Source organism: Dasypus novemcinctus, chromosome 8, assembly GCF_030445035.2.
Source record: "Dasypus novemcinctus isolate mDasNov1 chromosome 8, mDasNov1.1.hap2, whole genome shotgun sequence".
NCBI classification, from domain to species: Eukaryota; Metazoa; Chordata; class Mammalia; order Cingulata; family Dasypodidae; genus Dasypus; species Dasypus novemcinctus.
Genome location: NC_080680.1, coordinates 34,255,507 through 34,271,071, shown reverse-complemented (window position 1 = coordinate 34,271,071; position 15,565 = coordinate 34,255,507). Strand labels below are relative to the sequence as shown.

At 36.1% G+C, this 15,565-nt stretch overlaps 1 protein-coding gene across 3 annotated transcripts in view; it reads right to left on the bottom strand.

The window, feature by feature from the left end:
- The window catches only part of TRPM6 (transient receptor potential cation channel subfamily M member 6), a 160,181-nt gene that overhangs the window by 129,386 nt on the left and 15,230 nt on the right, over window positions 1-15,565 (bottom strand). For all 3 annotated transcript variants that reach the window (XM_058301661.1, XM_058301664.2, XM_058301663.2), the window contains exons 2-3: window positions 4,077-4,156; window positions 1,443-1,481 (exon numbers count right to left, since the gene is read on the bottom strand). In XM_058301661.1, the coding sequence (XP_058157644.1) occupies window positions 1,443-1,481; window positions 4,077-4,156 (119 nt within the window). The remainder of the gene's footprint in view (window positions 1-1,442; window positions 1,482-4,076; window positions 4,157-15,565) is intronic.

The following is a 15,565-nucleotide window of genomic DNA, read 5'->3' as shown; positions in this document are numbered from 1 at the left end:
ACGTCAAAGCAGACTTCAGAACAAGGAATGTTAACAGGGATAAAGAGGGGTGTTACATAATGATAAAAAGTTCACCAAGAAGACATCACAATCCTAAGTATGTACACACCTAACAAGAGACCTTCAGAATACACAAAGCAAAAGCTGTAAGAACTGAAAGAGGAAATGGATAAATCCAAAATTATATTTGAAGACTTCAGTATTTCTCTCTCAGTAATTGATAGAACAAGTAGACATAAAATCAAAAAGGATTTAAAGTATAGGCTCCGTTACACACCCTAGAGCAGTGATCTCCAAAGTGAGGATGCTTGGCAATCGACTAGGATAAAACAAGAAAATACGGGAACTCCTAGAATATTATTATGTTAAAAATGAGTAAAATGAGTACAAAATTAAACTTTTGTAGATTGACACAGGTATCCTCACTTGGTCTCCATGCCAGACTTAGAAAGAATTTGACTGTGTTGCCCCCGTGAATTCAAGTGCATTCAACATGTGATTTGTATGTGGCTGTGAAGTGGCCTTAGTGATTACATTATCTTCTCTCAACCTAAGTACTGCTCACAACGAGAGAAAAGGACTTTTTTAGAGAACTTGACAAACTGATTCTAAAATTCATATAGATGTATGAAAGTCCCCAAATGAGTAAAACAATTTTTTAAAGAGAAGAATAAAGTATAGATGACTTGCATTATCAGATATCAAAATATATTATAAAGATTTAATAATGAAAAAGAATGGCATTTAACAGGAGTAGAGAAGTAAATCCATGGTACTGAAAAGAAAGTTCAGGCAAAGAGCCATAGACATATATGTAACAGATGGCACCATAAATAAGGCAGACTGCTCAGTAACTGGTATTGGGACACTAGATTCTAGCTAGATGTAAAAATGACATCTTCTAACAGTTTTTAAATCCCAGTTGGTATAAGAATAGATATTTTTCCAGTACTGTTTGCATTGGTTACTCTGAAGATTGTGAAGTGAGAGGATGCTGACAGGGGGTTCTGTTTGAAAATCACTGTCAAAATTTGTATTGTACCACCTACCAAATTGCCCATGTGGAAGGCATTTACTTCACTTGCTGGTCATAGCTCAAATAAAGGCTGTGAGTACAGGAAACACCTTCATTATCCAAATAGAATGTCAGCTATTAAAATGAAAATTTAATGTTTCATAAGTGTTTGTTGGTAGAAGCTTTTACCAAAAGGCATTAACCATTCACATATCCCAATAATTCAAGTAATCCATTACATACAAATCATCACGCTCCTTCTCCCAAAAGAATCTCACATTTCTTTTTAAAAACTTTCCTTGGAATGGTAAATATCAGGCATCAATAAAGCCCTGTAAAATACTTTCAAGATATGAGGAAACTGCCCTAAAGAAGTTTAAATAGGTTGCCAAAAAGTCAAAGGGAATCCTATTAATCTAGATCTTACCTGATTAAATTTTGGCAGACCTGGCATCCTGCAGCACATCTAAATTGATAAAAATAAAACCTCAGTTAAATTACTGATATATTTGAAAACATATACAATGCATATACAGTAAATATCTGTTATTTTCTATGGGATGGAAATCAGGGTTTGCTGAGTAAAATACATAATTTCCCAAATATTCCCATATGTCATTTATTAAATATAATTATACTGCAGCAACTATGATCTAATTAACAGAACACTGAGTTTGGAACTACAATACTTGGACTTAAATCTCACTGATTTAATGACCCTTCTACAGCCTCAGTTTCCACATCCAGAAATATCTGACTTATAAGATTATTAAAAGGATTATCAGAAATATTTGTACAGTGTCTTATAGTGCCTTGTCCATCACTGTGTGAATAATAATGGTAGCTATTATTAGTAGTAAATTATAATGATAACATGGAATTCTTAAGAATCAAGTAAGGTAACATATATGAGAGTAATTCTATTTACTGTAGTAATGGACGTGGTGGCAATAGCACAGCATTGTGACTGTAATTAACACCACTGAATTGTATATTTGAAAGTGGTTAAAATGGGAAATGCTATGAGTTGCTACAATAAAAAAAAAATTCTTTTTTTGAGGAGGTACCAGGGATTGAACCTGGGACCTCATACACAGGAAGCAGGTGCTCAATCACTGTACTACACCTGCTCCCTAAAAATTTTAAAGCAATTCTAGAACACAAAATACTACCCATAGAAGGGATGGTTGATAACAAATACAATTACTATCCTTATTAATCTGGCATTTTAATAATTCAGAAGGACCTTCAGGATTTGGGGAGTTAGCATTATGGTCATCAATAATCATATATTAGGTATGAAGAAGTTTTAACAGAGAACTCTAGTTAATATAATAGAAGAAAAGGTAGTATTATTAGAATCAGGGTCACTCGAACTTATTCAGCAACTAACATTCAGGTCTTTCACTTCTCCTTCCTGTCCCAGGCTTCTTGGGAATTTCTTTTCTCAGAAGCTTCACTTAAGTTGAAAATGAGAAGGAAAAGGAAATTATAATCAAATTTATCAGACTTGTTTCTAGTTAGAAACTAAAAAAGGAATCAGTAAAAGAGATAAACTTGTATACAATTCAAAATAGTGACCTACCACCTTTTTCTGTGGGGGAAAAAAAAAAGCATGAAAGCTCTAACTTAGAGAATCTTACTCTAAGGACCTCAGGAAAAGCCTGTGTGGAGGAATGGCCACAGTCATCCATTAATTTCTCATAATCCCACAAAAATAGAAATTTCCTTTATGCCCTATAATGTAGTATAGCTTGGACCATTCATGGAATTATGATCATTGATATTCTTCTTCTTGACTCTATGGGCTAATGACCTGCAGCTAATCACTTTTCATGGGTTTCATGGTAGTTGCAAAGATGATTTTCCATTTACAGAAGCAAAAGGGACCACGTGAACTCAATCTGCTTGGCACTGCAGGCACCATCACCTTACAAGATGTCATAAAAGATGAAGGAAAAAAAACAAGGTTATCCTGGCATTCTGTAAACATTTTATAGGCAGGTAAAATGAGAATTTCCAGTTGCAGGGCTTGCAAGTCATAGGTAATTCAACAAGGGTGGAACTAGTAAATGTTTAACAAAGGTAAGGAGCCCTGTATTTTAATCATCCCCAAAGGACTAGAATTTCAAGGACCCCACCATACTCCTCTTCATAATCATCTGGTTTGCAATTTCTAAATTTCCAATAAATATAAGGCCAAATGTCTGAAGGACTCTAAATAGGGTGGCTGCTCTAATTAAAATATTGCCCTTCACTTTTTCTTTCTTTTTACTTTTTTTCCCAGGGCAATGCCACCCAATTTTAATTTCATGGACCTGATTACTCTGGGGAATTTTCCATAGACCTTTCTACCCCTGTCTTTCACTGGGTGCTTTTTTGAACTTTGTTCTATAAGTAGAGCTTCCAACAGGTTGCCAAGAACTCAGACTACTCTAACTTATATTATTCCATTTCACTGCCTATTATCTGCTCAAAAGAATATGGAAAGGAAATGGAATTAAAAGTAACTGTACAATCTGAGCACAGTGCCTCAAAAACATGTTAAATAGCCACTCTTTTCACACTTTAGTTGGGGTAAGAAACATTCACAATAATTGCCAAACCACAAAAGTTGTAAATTATTTATCCAATCCTCGTGGAATGCATGCAACACTAGATATTTTCCACCTATCCAGAGGTACAGGAGCATCAAAGATAAAAGACTGGCATGAAATCCACCATGATGTTAACAGTAACTCCACAGGGGTGATGAAATTATAGTTGCTTTTTTCCTTTGCTATACAGCATTAATTCATTCAACAAATATTTATCAGGAGCCTACTACATCCAGGTACTAGTATAGTCACTGGAGTTGCTGTAAGATACAAAACTGCCCTGTATCAAGGTCTCTGTTTGAACCAAATTTTCTACAATTACCAGGTATTACTTTTATAAATTAAGAGGAAGAAATAAACTTTGACTAAAGAACAAATAAATATTTACTTTATAGATATTACCAAATGTTTCCACAGTCTTCCAAATAGCACTGCTTTTAAAAAATAATAATTAAAAATTATACCTGTGAGGGTCCTTCGAACTGGGTATGATTTTGTTACATTCCCTCTTGTCAAAAACACCTTCAATCCAGGATTTCTGGGACTGAACAGAAAGGGTCATTATTTTGATATCCTCATTAAATGAGAGAGCAGCGTAATTACTGCTTTTTACAAATAGACAAGATAATTTAAATATTGTGGATACTAAATAAAATGCCAAGGCCATCACCAAACAGGCTAAGTATTTACTATTAATAAGCGTTTCTATTATAGATAGTAACATAGGCACAAAGAAGCCAAATGAGAACCCAATAATAGGAAATTAGTTGGATCATAATTAAATGTTAAATTGAGGCGATTCCTCCATGGAATCTACCAAGGAAACTCTACCAAGGAACTAAAGATATAACTGGTGTATTCTGTTAAAAGTTACTTTTATGTCTTGCACTGTAATCCTACTGAGTGAATATCAAAGTCCCCAAACTTCAAAACTCTCATTCACATAATTCCCCTTTGGCTAAAGTTCCATATCAAGCTTGAAAGAGTATCAGAGGAGAGATGAAACTTCAACAAGATTAAGGAAATATTCCATATATTTAGCTTGCCACTGTCAGCTGTTGCTTTATGTTACACAGCCTATCATGTCCCTAAATACAAGTGGCACATGGGTACCCTCTTGGCTTCCTAACAAAATCCTTCCCATACTGAAAAACTCAAGTTACAGCCAAGCTCTTCATAAGCCACGCTAAAAGTCTAGAAGGAGAGGACACTGGATCTAAAAGAATACCCAATCTACTAATGAGCTCTGCCTTCTCCTACTATGAAAAGATTTAAACTCTAACATAAGGATGTAAGTGTGGATATAATTCTTCCTATGAATGTGCATTAAAATAAAGAAAAAAAGGAGATGACTGACAAAGTATAAGGGGTCTTTTTCAAACTCCCAACCTACCACTGATGGATGTGTACTGAGTAAGAAAACATCCTACAAATCCAGCGGTAGAACCTCATTATCACACTGTCCTCAGGTCCCCAGATGATTATAAATGAGGCCACTAAATGAAGTCCTTTACATACTTTATTACAGTTTATATGTTTTTAATGCTTTGCCAATTTAGTGAATGTCTTTTCATATGCAAAATATTTGCTGATCATGCAAAAAGAAGCAAGCAAGTAGAATGATTTAAGATAACTCTGGACTTGATCTGAGAAGTTTTCCTTGTTTATAGAAAAGTTAAATACATAGTAACTAGTGAGTCAGTTTCTTTTTTTCCCTCTTGCTTAACTGGATTTGAATTCTATACACAGTTTTTCTTTTTATTGTCATAACATATCTACAGCTTTATTCTGGAGAATGAGTCACATGCACTTGAGAACATGTATTCTGTCATTGGTGGGTAGAGGGTACAATGTTCTATACGTATCTGTTAGGTCTAGTTGGTTTATAATATTATTCAAGTTCTCTGCTTCTTTATCAATCTTCTGTATAGATGTTCTATCCTATATTGAAAGGGGCATCTTGGTCTCCTATTACTATTGTAGAACTGTCTATTTCTCCCTTCGATTCTGTCAATGTTTGCTTCATGTATTATGGAGCTCTGTTATTAGGTACAGATATGATTACAATTGTATGATTAGAATCTTCTTGCTGGTTGACTCTTTTACCATATTTTTATTTGTCTCTTGTAACAGTTTGTAACTTGAAGTCTATTTTTCTGATATTAGTATTGTTACCCCCACTTTTTTCAGTAACTATTTGCATGGAATATTTTCTCCCATCCTTTCACTTTCAACCTATTTGGGTCTTTGGATCTAGAGTATCTTGAAAAGAACATATAGTTGGATGCTTTTTATCCATTCATTCATTCTCCAAATATTTATTAAGTGCCTAAGTTTTGTAAAGCATTGAGAGTTTTATGTCCTTGAAGAGTTCTTCATCTGAATGTGGAACTATGTGAATTTATTAATTCAGCAGATATTCTAGAAAGGGAATTCTATGGTAAAGACAAGGTCCTTGCTCTCAAAGTCATAGAATAAAAAGGCGGAAACAGATAAGAAATTGATACCATTAAACTTCATGTGTATCAATTAACTACTAAAAACAGGTCAGTAAAGGAAAAGGAAAAACAAAAGCAGGACCAAACAGGGTCCTTAATTAGAAGCCCATATATACAAATTTAGCAAGCTGTGATCTTAAAAGGTTGGCTAGCAGACACTGAAAGGATTATCTGGCAAATTATTTAACTTCGTCATGGCTTTTCTCATCTATAAAAGTGGAAATAATAATGCTCCCTCATGGGGCTGTTGAAAGGATTAGATAAATTAGAGGCTTCGAACTTTCCCTAGGACTTATTAAGGCTTAATGAAGCTTAGGTATTATTAATATCGGTAATATCAAAAGTAAAAGTTAGCTTCTGATTGGTACCCTAGGAACTTAACGCAAGTGTATCTTTTTCCATAGAAAAATGTCTCCTGACCTCCAAATCTCTCTCACAAGACCTCTCACATACGGCAAATGTAATTACATTTTAAAAGTCCACTTTCCACCAGGATTCCAGCTACTAGAGGCGCCGTGCCAGGCATCTTTGTTGCCCCAGGGCCCAACCCAATGATTGTTGAATGAGCAACAAAATGAACAAACTTAAAATAGAACTTCAAAAAGGTGTAAACAGGAAACCTGCGCCATATCACAAGCAGAAAAACTCGCCTCCCGCAACTCCCATCTGTTATCTCAAAACTACGGAAAAATAAAAACAGTCTTAATTTAATTTGCAAGTATTTCAAACAATTCTCAATGTAGAGTATTACCTTTTTTGCCCCCTTCCTCATAATAGCATCCTTCTCAGTACACTCTCCAGCATACATTGGAGAGGTTGCCATGTTCAGTTCCACAAAACTATTTGGAGCCAAATATTCGTTAGTTCTGATTCAATAGCCCAACTCTCTGGGGTAAACCCCCAGTGTGCTGGCTTCTGCCACTCACAGCAGCAGGTTTTGTAGTGGTGTAGTTGATGGTGGCTGGGTTATAGCATTTCTGCACCTATATCATGGCCAGTACCATCTTCATATACTGGTCATTTAGAGTTACTTGTTTGCTTTATAATTATTATCTGGGGGAGGGACAGTCAGAGAGATAGGAAGAGAAATAGTGTTGATTCCAGCCTCAGTGTTGGTTTCAAGTCGTTTGTCTTGCTCTTAAAATATTATTAGATTTTGACATCCAATCCCAGGGCTAAGGTGAGAATGGGAAATTGCAAAACAATGTCCAAATACCAGTTCTCCAACAGTGGCTATATGTAAACTAATCACTTCCATGCCTGAAAACATGTCTGCAAGAGAGATTTCTAGGATTTCCAGATAAGAGATTTTTCTCTCAGGCGTGAAAGACAGTGGTTAAAATGATAAATTTTGCTATATATGATTTATCACAATTAAAAGAAAATCTAAATCATTGTAAATGTGTGCAGGATTTTTTTTTAACGTTCACAACACTGGTTGGAGGTGAAGGGCAACAAAAGTTACAGGTCATTTATTTTCTTAATAAACTTCTTTGCACTTAAAACAAAAAGGTATTAGCAGATGTGGCTCAACCAGTCTAAGGCTCACCTACCACATGGGAGTGCCAGGTTTGGGACCCAGTGCCTCCTAAAGATGAGCAGACACCAAACCCACCACAACGAGCTAGATACATGCACCCACCAGAACAAGCAGGTGCCACAAGCCAGCAGATGCCTCAGCTCTCAGGGAGCAGATGTGGCTCAGGCTGTTGGGCACTGACCTCCCATATGGGAGGTCCCGGGTTCATTTCCCAGTGCCTCCTGGAGAAGGCAGGCAGACAAACAAGAGAACCATTAGGGCAGGGGAGGGTGGGCAGAATAAATACATAAAGTAAATAAATAAATATTTTTTTAAAGTCAAATATTTTCCCTGTAGAACTGACTATTCCCATTTTTATGCCCCCAGTCTATCTCATACACATTAGAGCACATACAATGCTTACTTGCACTCCATTCAACTGTCTTTATTTCTTAACCTTGCTATAATCCATTTGAAAACAGGGTGTTATCTTATTTATCTTGGAATCCACAAAACACAGAGAAGCACCAGAATGGAGCAGCAATATTTTCAGACTCCAACTACATTTGATATTTTCTTCTTATTTTTCCTACTGAGCCCCTCCCTTGGAGCACACACTGTTTCAAAATGAGTGCCAGTTGGACGACCTCCACTGTGCACGACAACCTTTTGACTCAGGGCAACTGACGGGGCATCAGGGAAAAGCCAGCCTTCCCACTTGAAAGAGTCAGCTCGGGGCCTCCTCAGTGTTCGGCTCACAGTCTTCAGGGATATCTCATCTTACCCATTTGATCCAAGAGGAACGGTCTCAGAAAAAAGGCGTCCAACCCCAACATAATGAAAAACCAAGTTATCTGTTCCACCAACACTGCCACAGGGGCCTTGATTGGTTTTCCAGTATATAATCTTTCCAGAAGGGGGCATTCAGCAGTAGTTCATAAAGAGAACACAAAATAACCTTATGCTTTTTTCCTCTTTATGTAGGTAAAAGGTGAACACGACTTTGCTGGTAGTGACATTTTTGCAACATCTCTTAAAATGGATTTGTCAAAACTAAATAACACACAATTCCCTAAAATGCTGCTAGTCCTGTTTAGGTAAGAAATTTTACTGGCATTTTCATCTACTGCTTTGTTGATCAAAAGCATCTAGAACCTCAGGATGATTTTCTAGATTATATAATCTCATGAGTAATATATATATACATGTATACATAAATACATTTAGGAATTCTCCTTAGAGCCTAATAGGAGGAATTAGAGGAATTCAGCACTGAGCATCCAAGTACAGCAAATCATAAAGGTTCGAACTCCCCAGATTGGTTTAAGCTCTCATTGTGTCAGTCTTAAATACAATCTTAAAATAGCAGTGAAAAGATATCCTTCTCTTCAGCTGCCACACATGCCACAGGGTTATCCAGACTCCTGGGAATTCAAACATACAAATAAAAGATTTATAATTTTAAGTCATGTTACATCATTTCAATAAGAAAGGAAATGGAAGATTCCTTTATGAGGGTTCTTTCCAACTGTCCCCTGACAGTAAAATACACACCTTCACCAAACACTGAGCTTATCTGTCCTAAACCACTCTAGTCTAAGATTTTCATTAGATTCACTCAATCTTCTCCAGTCCTCCAAGCAGCAAAATACCCACAAATTTATTATTATTGTTCACAGAGAATCATTATTTAGGGACCCAATGTCTCATTAAATTGACCAAAACATTACTGGGACTACAGTCACGTGATCCACATAGACTAAAATACCTTTTCTTGAGATAATTAGTGCAACCATTCTCTTAAATAATTGACTTCTTTTTTAGGAGGCACTGGGGATTGAACTTGGTATGTCGGATGTGGGAAGCAGGCGTTCAAACACTGAGTTACATCTGCTCCCCTTAAATCTTCTAGGAAACCCACCATCGTCTGGGACAAACAAGCCTTAATTGAGAATTAAAAATTAAAGGTAATTTAATTTGCCATCCACGGCAAGGTTTATACATATAATGGAGATTATGTGCTTTATTTTTTCAGTGCTGCACAACAGAAAGAATCCTGCAATAGGATTGTGCTTCTTGAAATTTGATGGCGATACATACCACGTATTTAACTTACACAAATTCAAAAGGTTTGCTAAGAAACTGTGAGAGAGGGCTAGAAGGTGAAAAAGAGACAGAGAGAAAAACCATTGTTAAAATGTGAGCAAGTTCACATCCAGATGCCCTAGAGCAATGGTTCTCAAACTTTTGGGGCTTAGGACCCCTTTACACTAATAAAAACTACCGAAGGCCCCAAAAAACTTGCTTATGTTAGTTGTAACTACCAAATTTATTGTATTAGAAATTAAAATGGGGGGTTTTAAAAATACTTATTAATTCATTTTAAAACAATAGTAAACTCTTAAAATGCTATCACATTTTTATTTTAAAAACTACATTTTCAAAATGAAAAAGTTTATAAGCAGAGTGGCATTATTTTACTTTACTCCAGAAAAAGCACGTTCTTAATTCCATTTCTATGAGTGTGAAATCATTGTAAATAGGACCTTTTGAAGATGTTATTTTTAACTAAGGTGTGGTCAACTGCATCAGGCCAGGTCTTAATACTATTACTGGAAGCCTTATACAGAGAAAGTCACAAGGAGGAACTGGAAGCTGGAAGACAGCTGGAACATGGAAGAGAAAAGAGAGCACCTCATCATGTGACGAGAGAGCCAAGGAATCCCTAGGATTGCCTGTCTGCCAGAATGCTACTGACCTCCAGAAGAAACAAGCCTCCAAAACCGTGAGATAGTAAATTCCCATGAAATCACTGAGGAGCAGAGAACAGACAAGACATGCGAGCCAAGAACATTTGGAAACATCCAAACTTAGGATGCAGAAGAAAGAGTTCAGGGGAGTGGATGTAGCTCAGGCTGTTGAGTGCCTGCTTCCCATGTACAAGGCTCCAGGTTCAATCCTTGGTACCTCCTAAAAACAAACGATAAAGGAAAGAAGGGAGGAGGGAAGGGTTCAGAGAATAGAAAGCAGAGATTTACTAATCAGGATAGTTACATAACACCTGAAGCAGAGAACGGAGAAAGTCTCTCTTTTTAAAAAAGATGTGTATTTAACATTATGCTACGTGAAAGAAACCAAACACAAAGAACTACATATTTTATGGTTCCATTTATACAAAGTGCAAATATATATCAATTTATAAAGATGAAATTAGATTAGTGGTTTTGGAGGGCTGGGGAAGGATAGAGGGACTAAGAGGTGACTGCTAAGGTGAGTGGAGCTTTTCTTTTTGGAGTAATGAAATTGATCTAAAATTTTTTGTGATGGTGAATGCAAAACATTGTGATTACACTAAAAGCCATTGATTATATACTTTGGAGTGATTGTATGGTATGTGAATATATCTCAATAAAACTGCTTTTTTTAAAAAAAAGGTGTATATTAATACAAATGTAAGCAGTTTCAAAGTGAAAGTGATGAGAAATGTTTAATAATGCAAAGAAAATAAGGAGGATGGCAATTATGTGCATGGTGAATGAGTAGATTGAGAGGGGTCAAGGAAGTAGGCTGCAACACAGAAGAGGCAACTAATGTAAAGCTACTCTTAGGAGTAATAACATTAAAAACAATATCCACTAAATCAACAATATAAAAGCAATAGCTAATATCAATTTAGGCTTTAACATATTGCAAAGGTTGTACAAAATGTTTTATGTGCTTTAGTGAAAGTATTATTCATTACTCTGTGACTGGTAGAATTATTATCCCCTCTGTATAGTGGAGGAGCAGGTTCTACTTAATTCCAGGTCCAGAGCTCTTTTATGATACTCTTTTTTAAAAAATATTTTTTATTGACATATATCATTCATACATGAACATACGTAAACAATAAGCGTATAGTAAAAGTAGTGAACTTACAAAATAAACATGGGGTTCCCATACATCACCCCTCCACCAACACCTTGCATTGCTGTGATACATTTATTACAAACTATGCAAAAGCATCACCAAAATATTTTAGTCTGTATCTTACATTTGGTGTATTTTTCCCCCAACCCACCCTATTTTTTAAATCTATTTTTTATTTATTTTTAAAAGATACTTAGATTACAATGCTACTCCTTATAAGCAAACTTGAGAGAAGGCTTATTTTATGTTGAGAAAGTCAGGACCTTGTTTGTAGATAAAAGAGAAGTCAGTGAAAACAGAAACCGAAGATGCAAGAGAGACTAGAAATAGCTTTAGAGGCTCCAGAGGAAATGGTATGGATAGCCAAGGAATGGATGACAACCTTTGTCTTTTTGGTAATTTTGCCCAAGACCTTCTCTGTGTTCTACCGATTGTCACAGACCACTTAGTTCTGAAGGCTGCCAACCTCAGCATTCCCCATAATAAAGCTCCTTAGCCTCTCAGAGAGAGAAAGGAAGGTAGGAGATAGACATACAGTCATAAATCACCCTTTTTTATTACTAGCACTTTCCAGTAGAAGAACAGCATGATTGCAGTGCATTTTCCAAAGTATGTTCTACAGATTACAAATCATATGAAATGACCAGTCAGAAATAGGTCCACCAAACCCAGGGTAGGTGGGGAACGTCTATGAATACCCCATTGACAACCTGTAGGGAAAACTGCCAAACAATCCATATTCCAGGGATCTCTCCTATAAACTGAGCTTTGAAACACATGTCTCAGAATACGTGGGCCTGAAAAAATCCACGCTGAGGGAATAGAAATTTGGGGTAAAGGATGAGTAAATATAACTGGAGATCACTGGACAACTGGATAAGTCAGGCCAAGGGCAAGAAACAAGAAAGGAAAGAAGGGAGGGCGAGTGGAAGGGCCAGGTAAATGTGCTTTCATTTCTATCAGCAAACGGAGAAAACTTGCTCTCCCTGGGGGCTTGACCCCAGGAGTTCTAAGAGAAATTCCCAGCTGTCAATTTTCATCAGCATTCCTTTACTGGCACCTAGAAAGAGGCACTTCACTTCTATTAAATGTAAAAAAAAAACCCAAAACCCTAATTAAGATCACTTCAAGAAAATCCTTTGCAATTGTGTGCCTAATTGCCACATAACAAGCAAACCAACAGATTATTTTATTGCATTATAATACTGCACTTAGCTCTTCACTCTAAGCCTTCATTCTATCACTCATGCAACATGCTAAGCCAGGCCCTGGCAACTTTTTTTTACTAGGTAATGTTGCAAATGTACAAAAATTGCAAAGTATAACAGATGATACAGAGAAAAGGCAAATCTCCCTCTTACCTCTGTCTCCTAGTCATCTATTTTCCCTCCCCAAAAGCGAACTTGTACTTTGGTTTGCTGTGTATTCTTCCAAAGCTATTCTATGCATATACGAGCAGATGCCAAAAAAAAAACTTTACATAAACATGCTGCTCTGCATCTTGCTTTTTTCATTTATTAATAATTGTTAACATCAAGTTATTTCATTTTTTAGAATTCATTCGTATGAAAGTCACATTATTTAGCTAATCACCTAATGATGTATATTTGTTTCCAATCTTATGCAATATACACAGAGCATAGCTTTCATGTGCATGTATAAATATAGAATAAATACCTAAAAGTGAATTTTTTAGAGCAACTCAATTATTTCCACATTGCCCACCACAAGGTATGAGTTACTAGCAACTTTTAAACAGCAAATATAACACATTTCAATTGCGCTAGGAGCTACGGTACTTGGACCCGGGATTGAAACAGGGACCTCATGTGTAGGAAGCAGACGTTCAACCACTGAGCCACATCAGCTCCCTTGTGTTGGTTTTTTTCATTTGTTTGTTCCCACTTCCCATGTGGGAATCAAGTGCTCAAGTGCTTGAGCCACATCCACTCCCAATACTTTTTTTTTTTTGCAGTTTATTGAGAGGCATTCACACACCATACAATATATCCAAAGTGTACAATCAGTGGCTTTTAGTATAATCACAGTGTTGTGCATTCATCACCACAAAAAATTTTAGAACAATTTCATTACTAAAAAAAAAAAACACTACACACTCCTTAGCAGTCACCTCTCCATCCCTCTATCCTTCCCCTGCCCTACATAACCACTAATCTAATTCTATCTTTATAAATTGATTCATATTTACATTTTACATAAATGGAATCACACAATACATTGTACTTTCTGTCTGGTTTTTTCTACTTAGCATAATGGGTTTTTTTTTTTTTTGCCTGATATTAACATCTTGTAACATTAACGTACATAACATTTGTTCAGTTTCAAAGAAAACCAGTCTCATACATGCATGTTATATAACCTTATTCTTATTTTACATTAGGTTTACTATGTTATATAGTCCTAAATTTAATTTTTTAGCTTTCCTTTCTGACCACAGACTTTCTCTTTCAACCAGTTATACCCATATAATAGCTTTGCTAGTTAAAAACAGTATGTTGTACTTTTACCTTTTCTACTCATTTCCAAAGATTAACACACAACGTCTTTACCAATTCTGTACAGGTTAACCCTCAGCTTTCTATTCATTAATCTCATTCTAATTTTTTTCATTGTTATTAACTCCATGAGCCTACACAATATAATTAGTTCATAATAGCACAATCATATAGTATTTGTCCTTTGTGTCCAGCTTGCATCACTCAACACAATGTCTTCCAGATTCATCCATGTTGTCATATGCTTCACAACTTCATTTCTTCTTACAGCTGCATAATATTCCATTGTGTATACACACCACAGTTTGTTTATCCACTCTTTGGTTAAGGGACACCTGGGTTGTATCTATCTTTGACAATTGTGACTAACACCTCTATGAACATCAGTGTGCAGATGTCTGTCTGTGTCACTGCTCTCAGTTCTTCTGGGTATATACTCAGTAGTGGTATCGTTGGGTTGTGTGGCAAATCTATATTCAATGTCTTTAGGAACTGCCAAATAGTCCTCCACTGTGGCTGTACTATTCTACATTCCCACCCACAGTGAATAGTATTCCTATCTCTCCACATCCTCTCCAACAATTGCAGTTCTCTGTCTTTTTAATAGCAGCCATTCTAGTAGTTGTGAAATGATCTCTCATTGTAGTTTTGATTTGCATTTCACTAATTACTTGTGATGTTGAATATTTTTTCATGTGTTTTTGGATAAATGTCTGTTCGAGTCTTTTGCCCATTTTTTAATTGGGTTATTTGTCTTGTTATTGTTGAGGTATAGCATCTCTATATAACATGAATATTAAGCCCTTACTGGATATATGCTTTCAAAATATTTTCTCCCATACAGTCAACTGCTGTTTCAGCCTTTTGACAAAGTCCTTCGAGAAGCAGAAGTGTTTAAATTTGAGGAGGCACAATTTACTTATATTTTCTTTCGTTGTTTGTGTTTTGGGTGTAAGATTCAAGAAACCACCAACTACCAAAAGATCTTGAAGATGCTTCCCTACATTTTCCTCTAGTAGTTTTAAGGTCCTGGCTTTAATGTCTAGGTCTTTGATCCATTTTAAGTTGATTCTTGTGTAGGGTGTGAGATAGGTGTCCTCTTTCATTCTTTTGGTTGTGGATATACAGTTCTCTCAGCACCATTTGCTGAAGAGACTGTTTTGTCCTATTAACATGGACTTGGTACGACCAGCTGGCCAGAGAAGTAAGGGTTTATTTCTGGACTTTTCAATTCTATTCCACAGACCAATGTGTCTATCTCTATGCCAATACCATGCTGTTTGGCCACTGTAGCTTTGTAATAAGTTTCAAGGGCAGGCAGTGAAAGTCCTCCCAAATCACTCTTCTTTTTTAAAATGCTTTAGGCTGTTCAGGTACCCTTTTCCTTCCAAATAAATTTGGTAGTGGCCTTTTCTATTTCTATAAAGCAGGTTGTTGGAATTTTGATTGGTATTCCATTGAATCTATACATCATCATGGGTAGAATTAATAACTTCACAATGTTTAGTCTT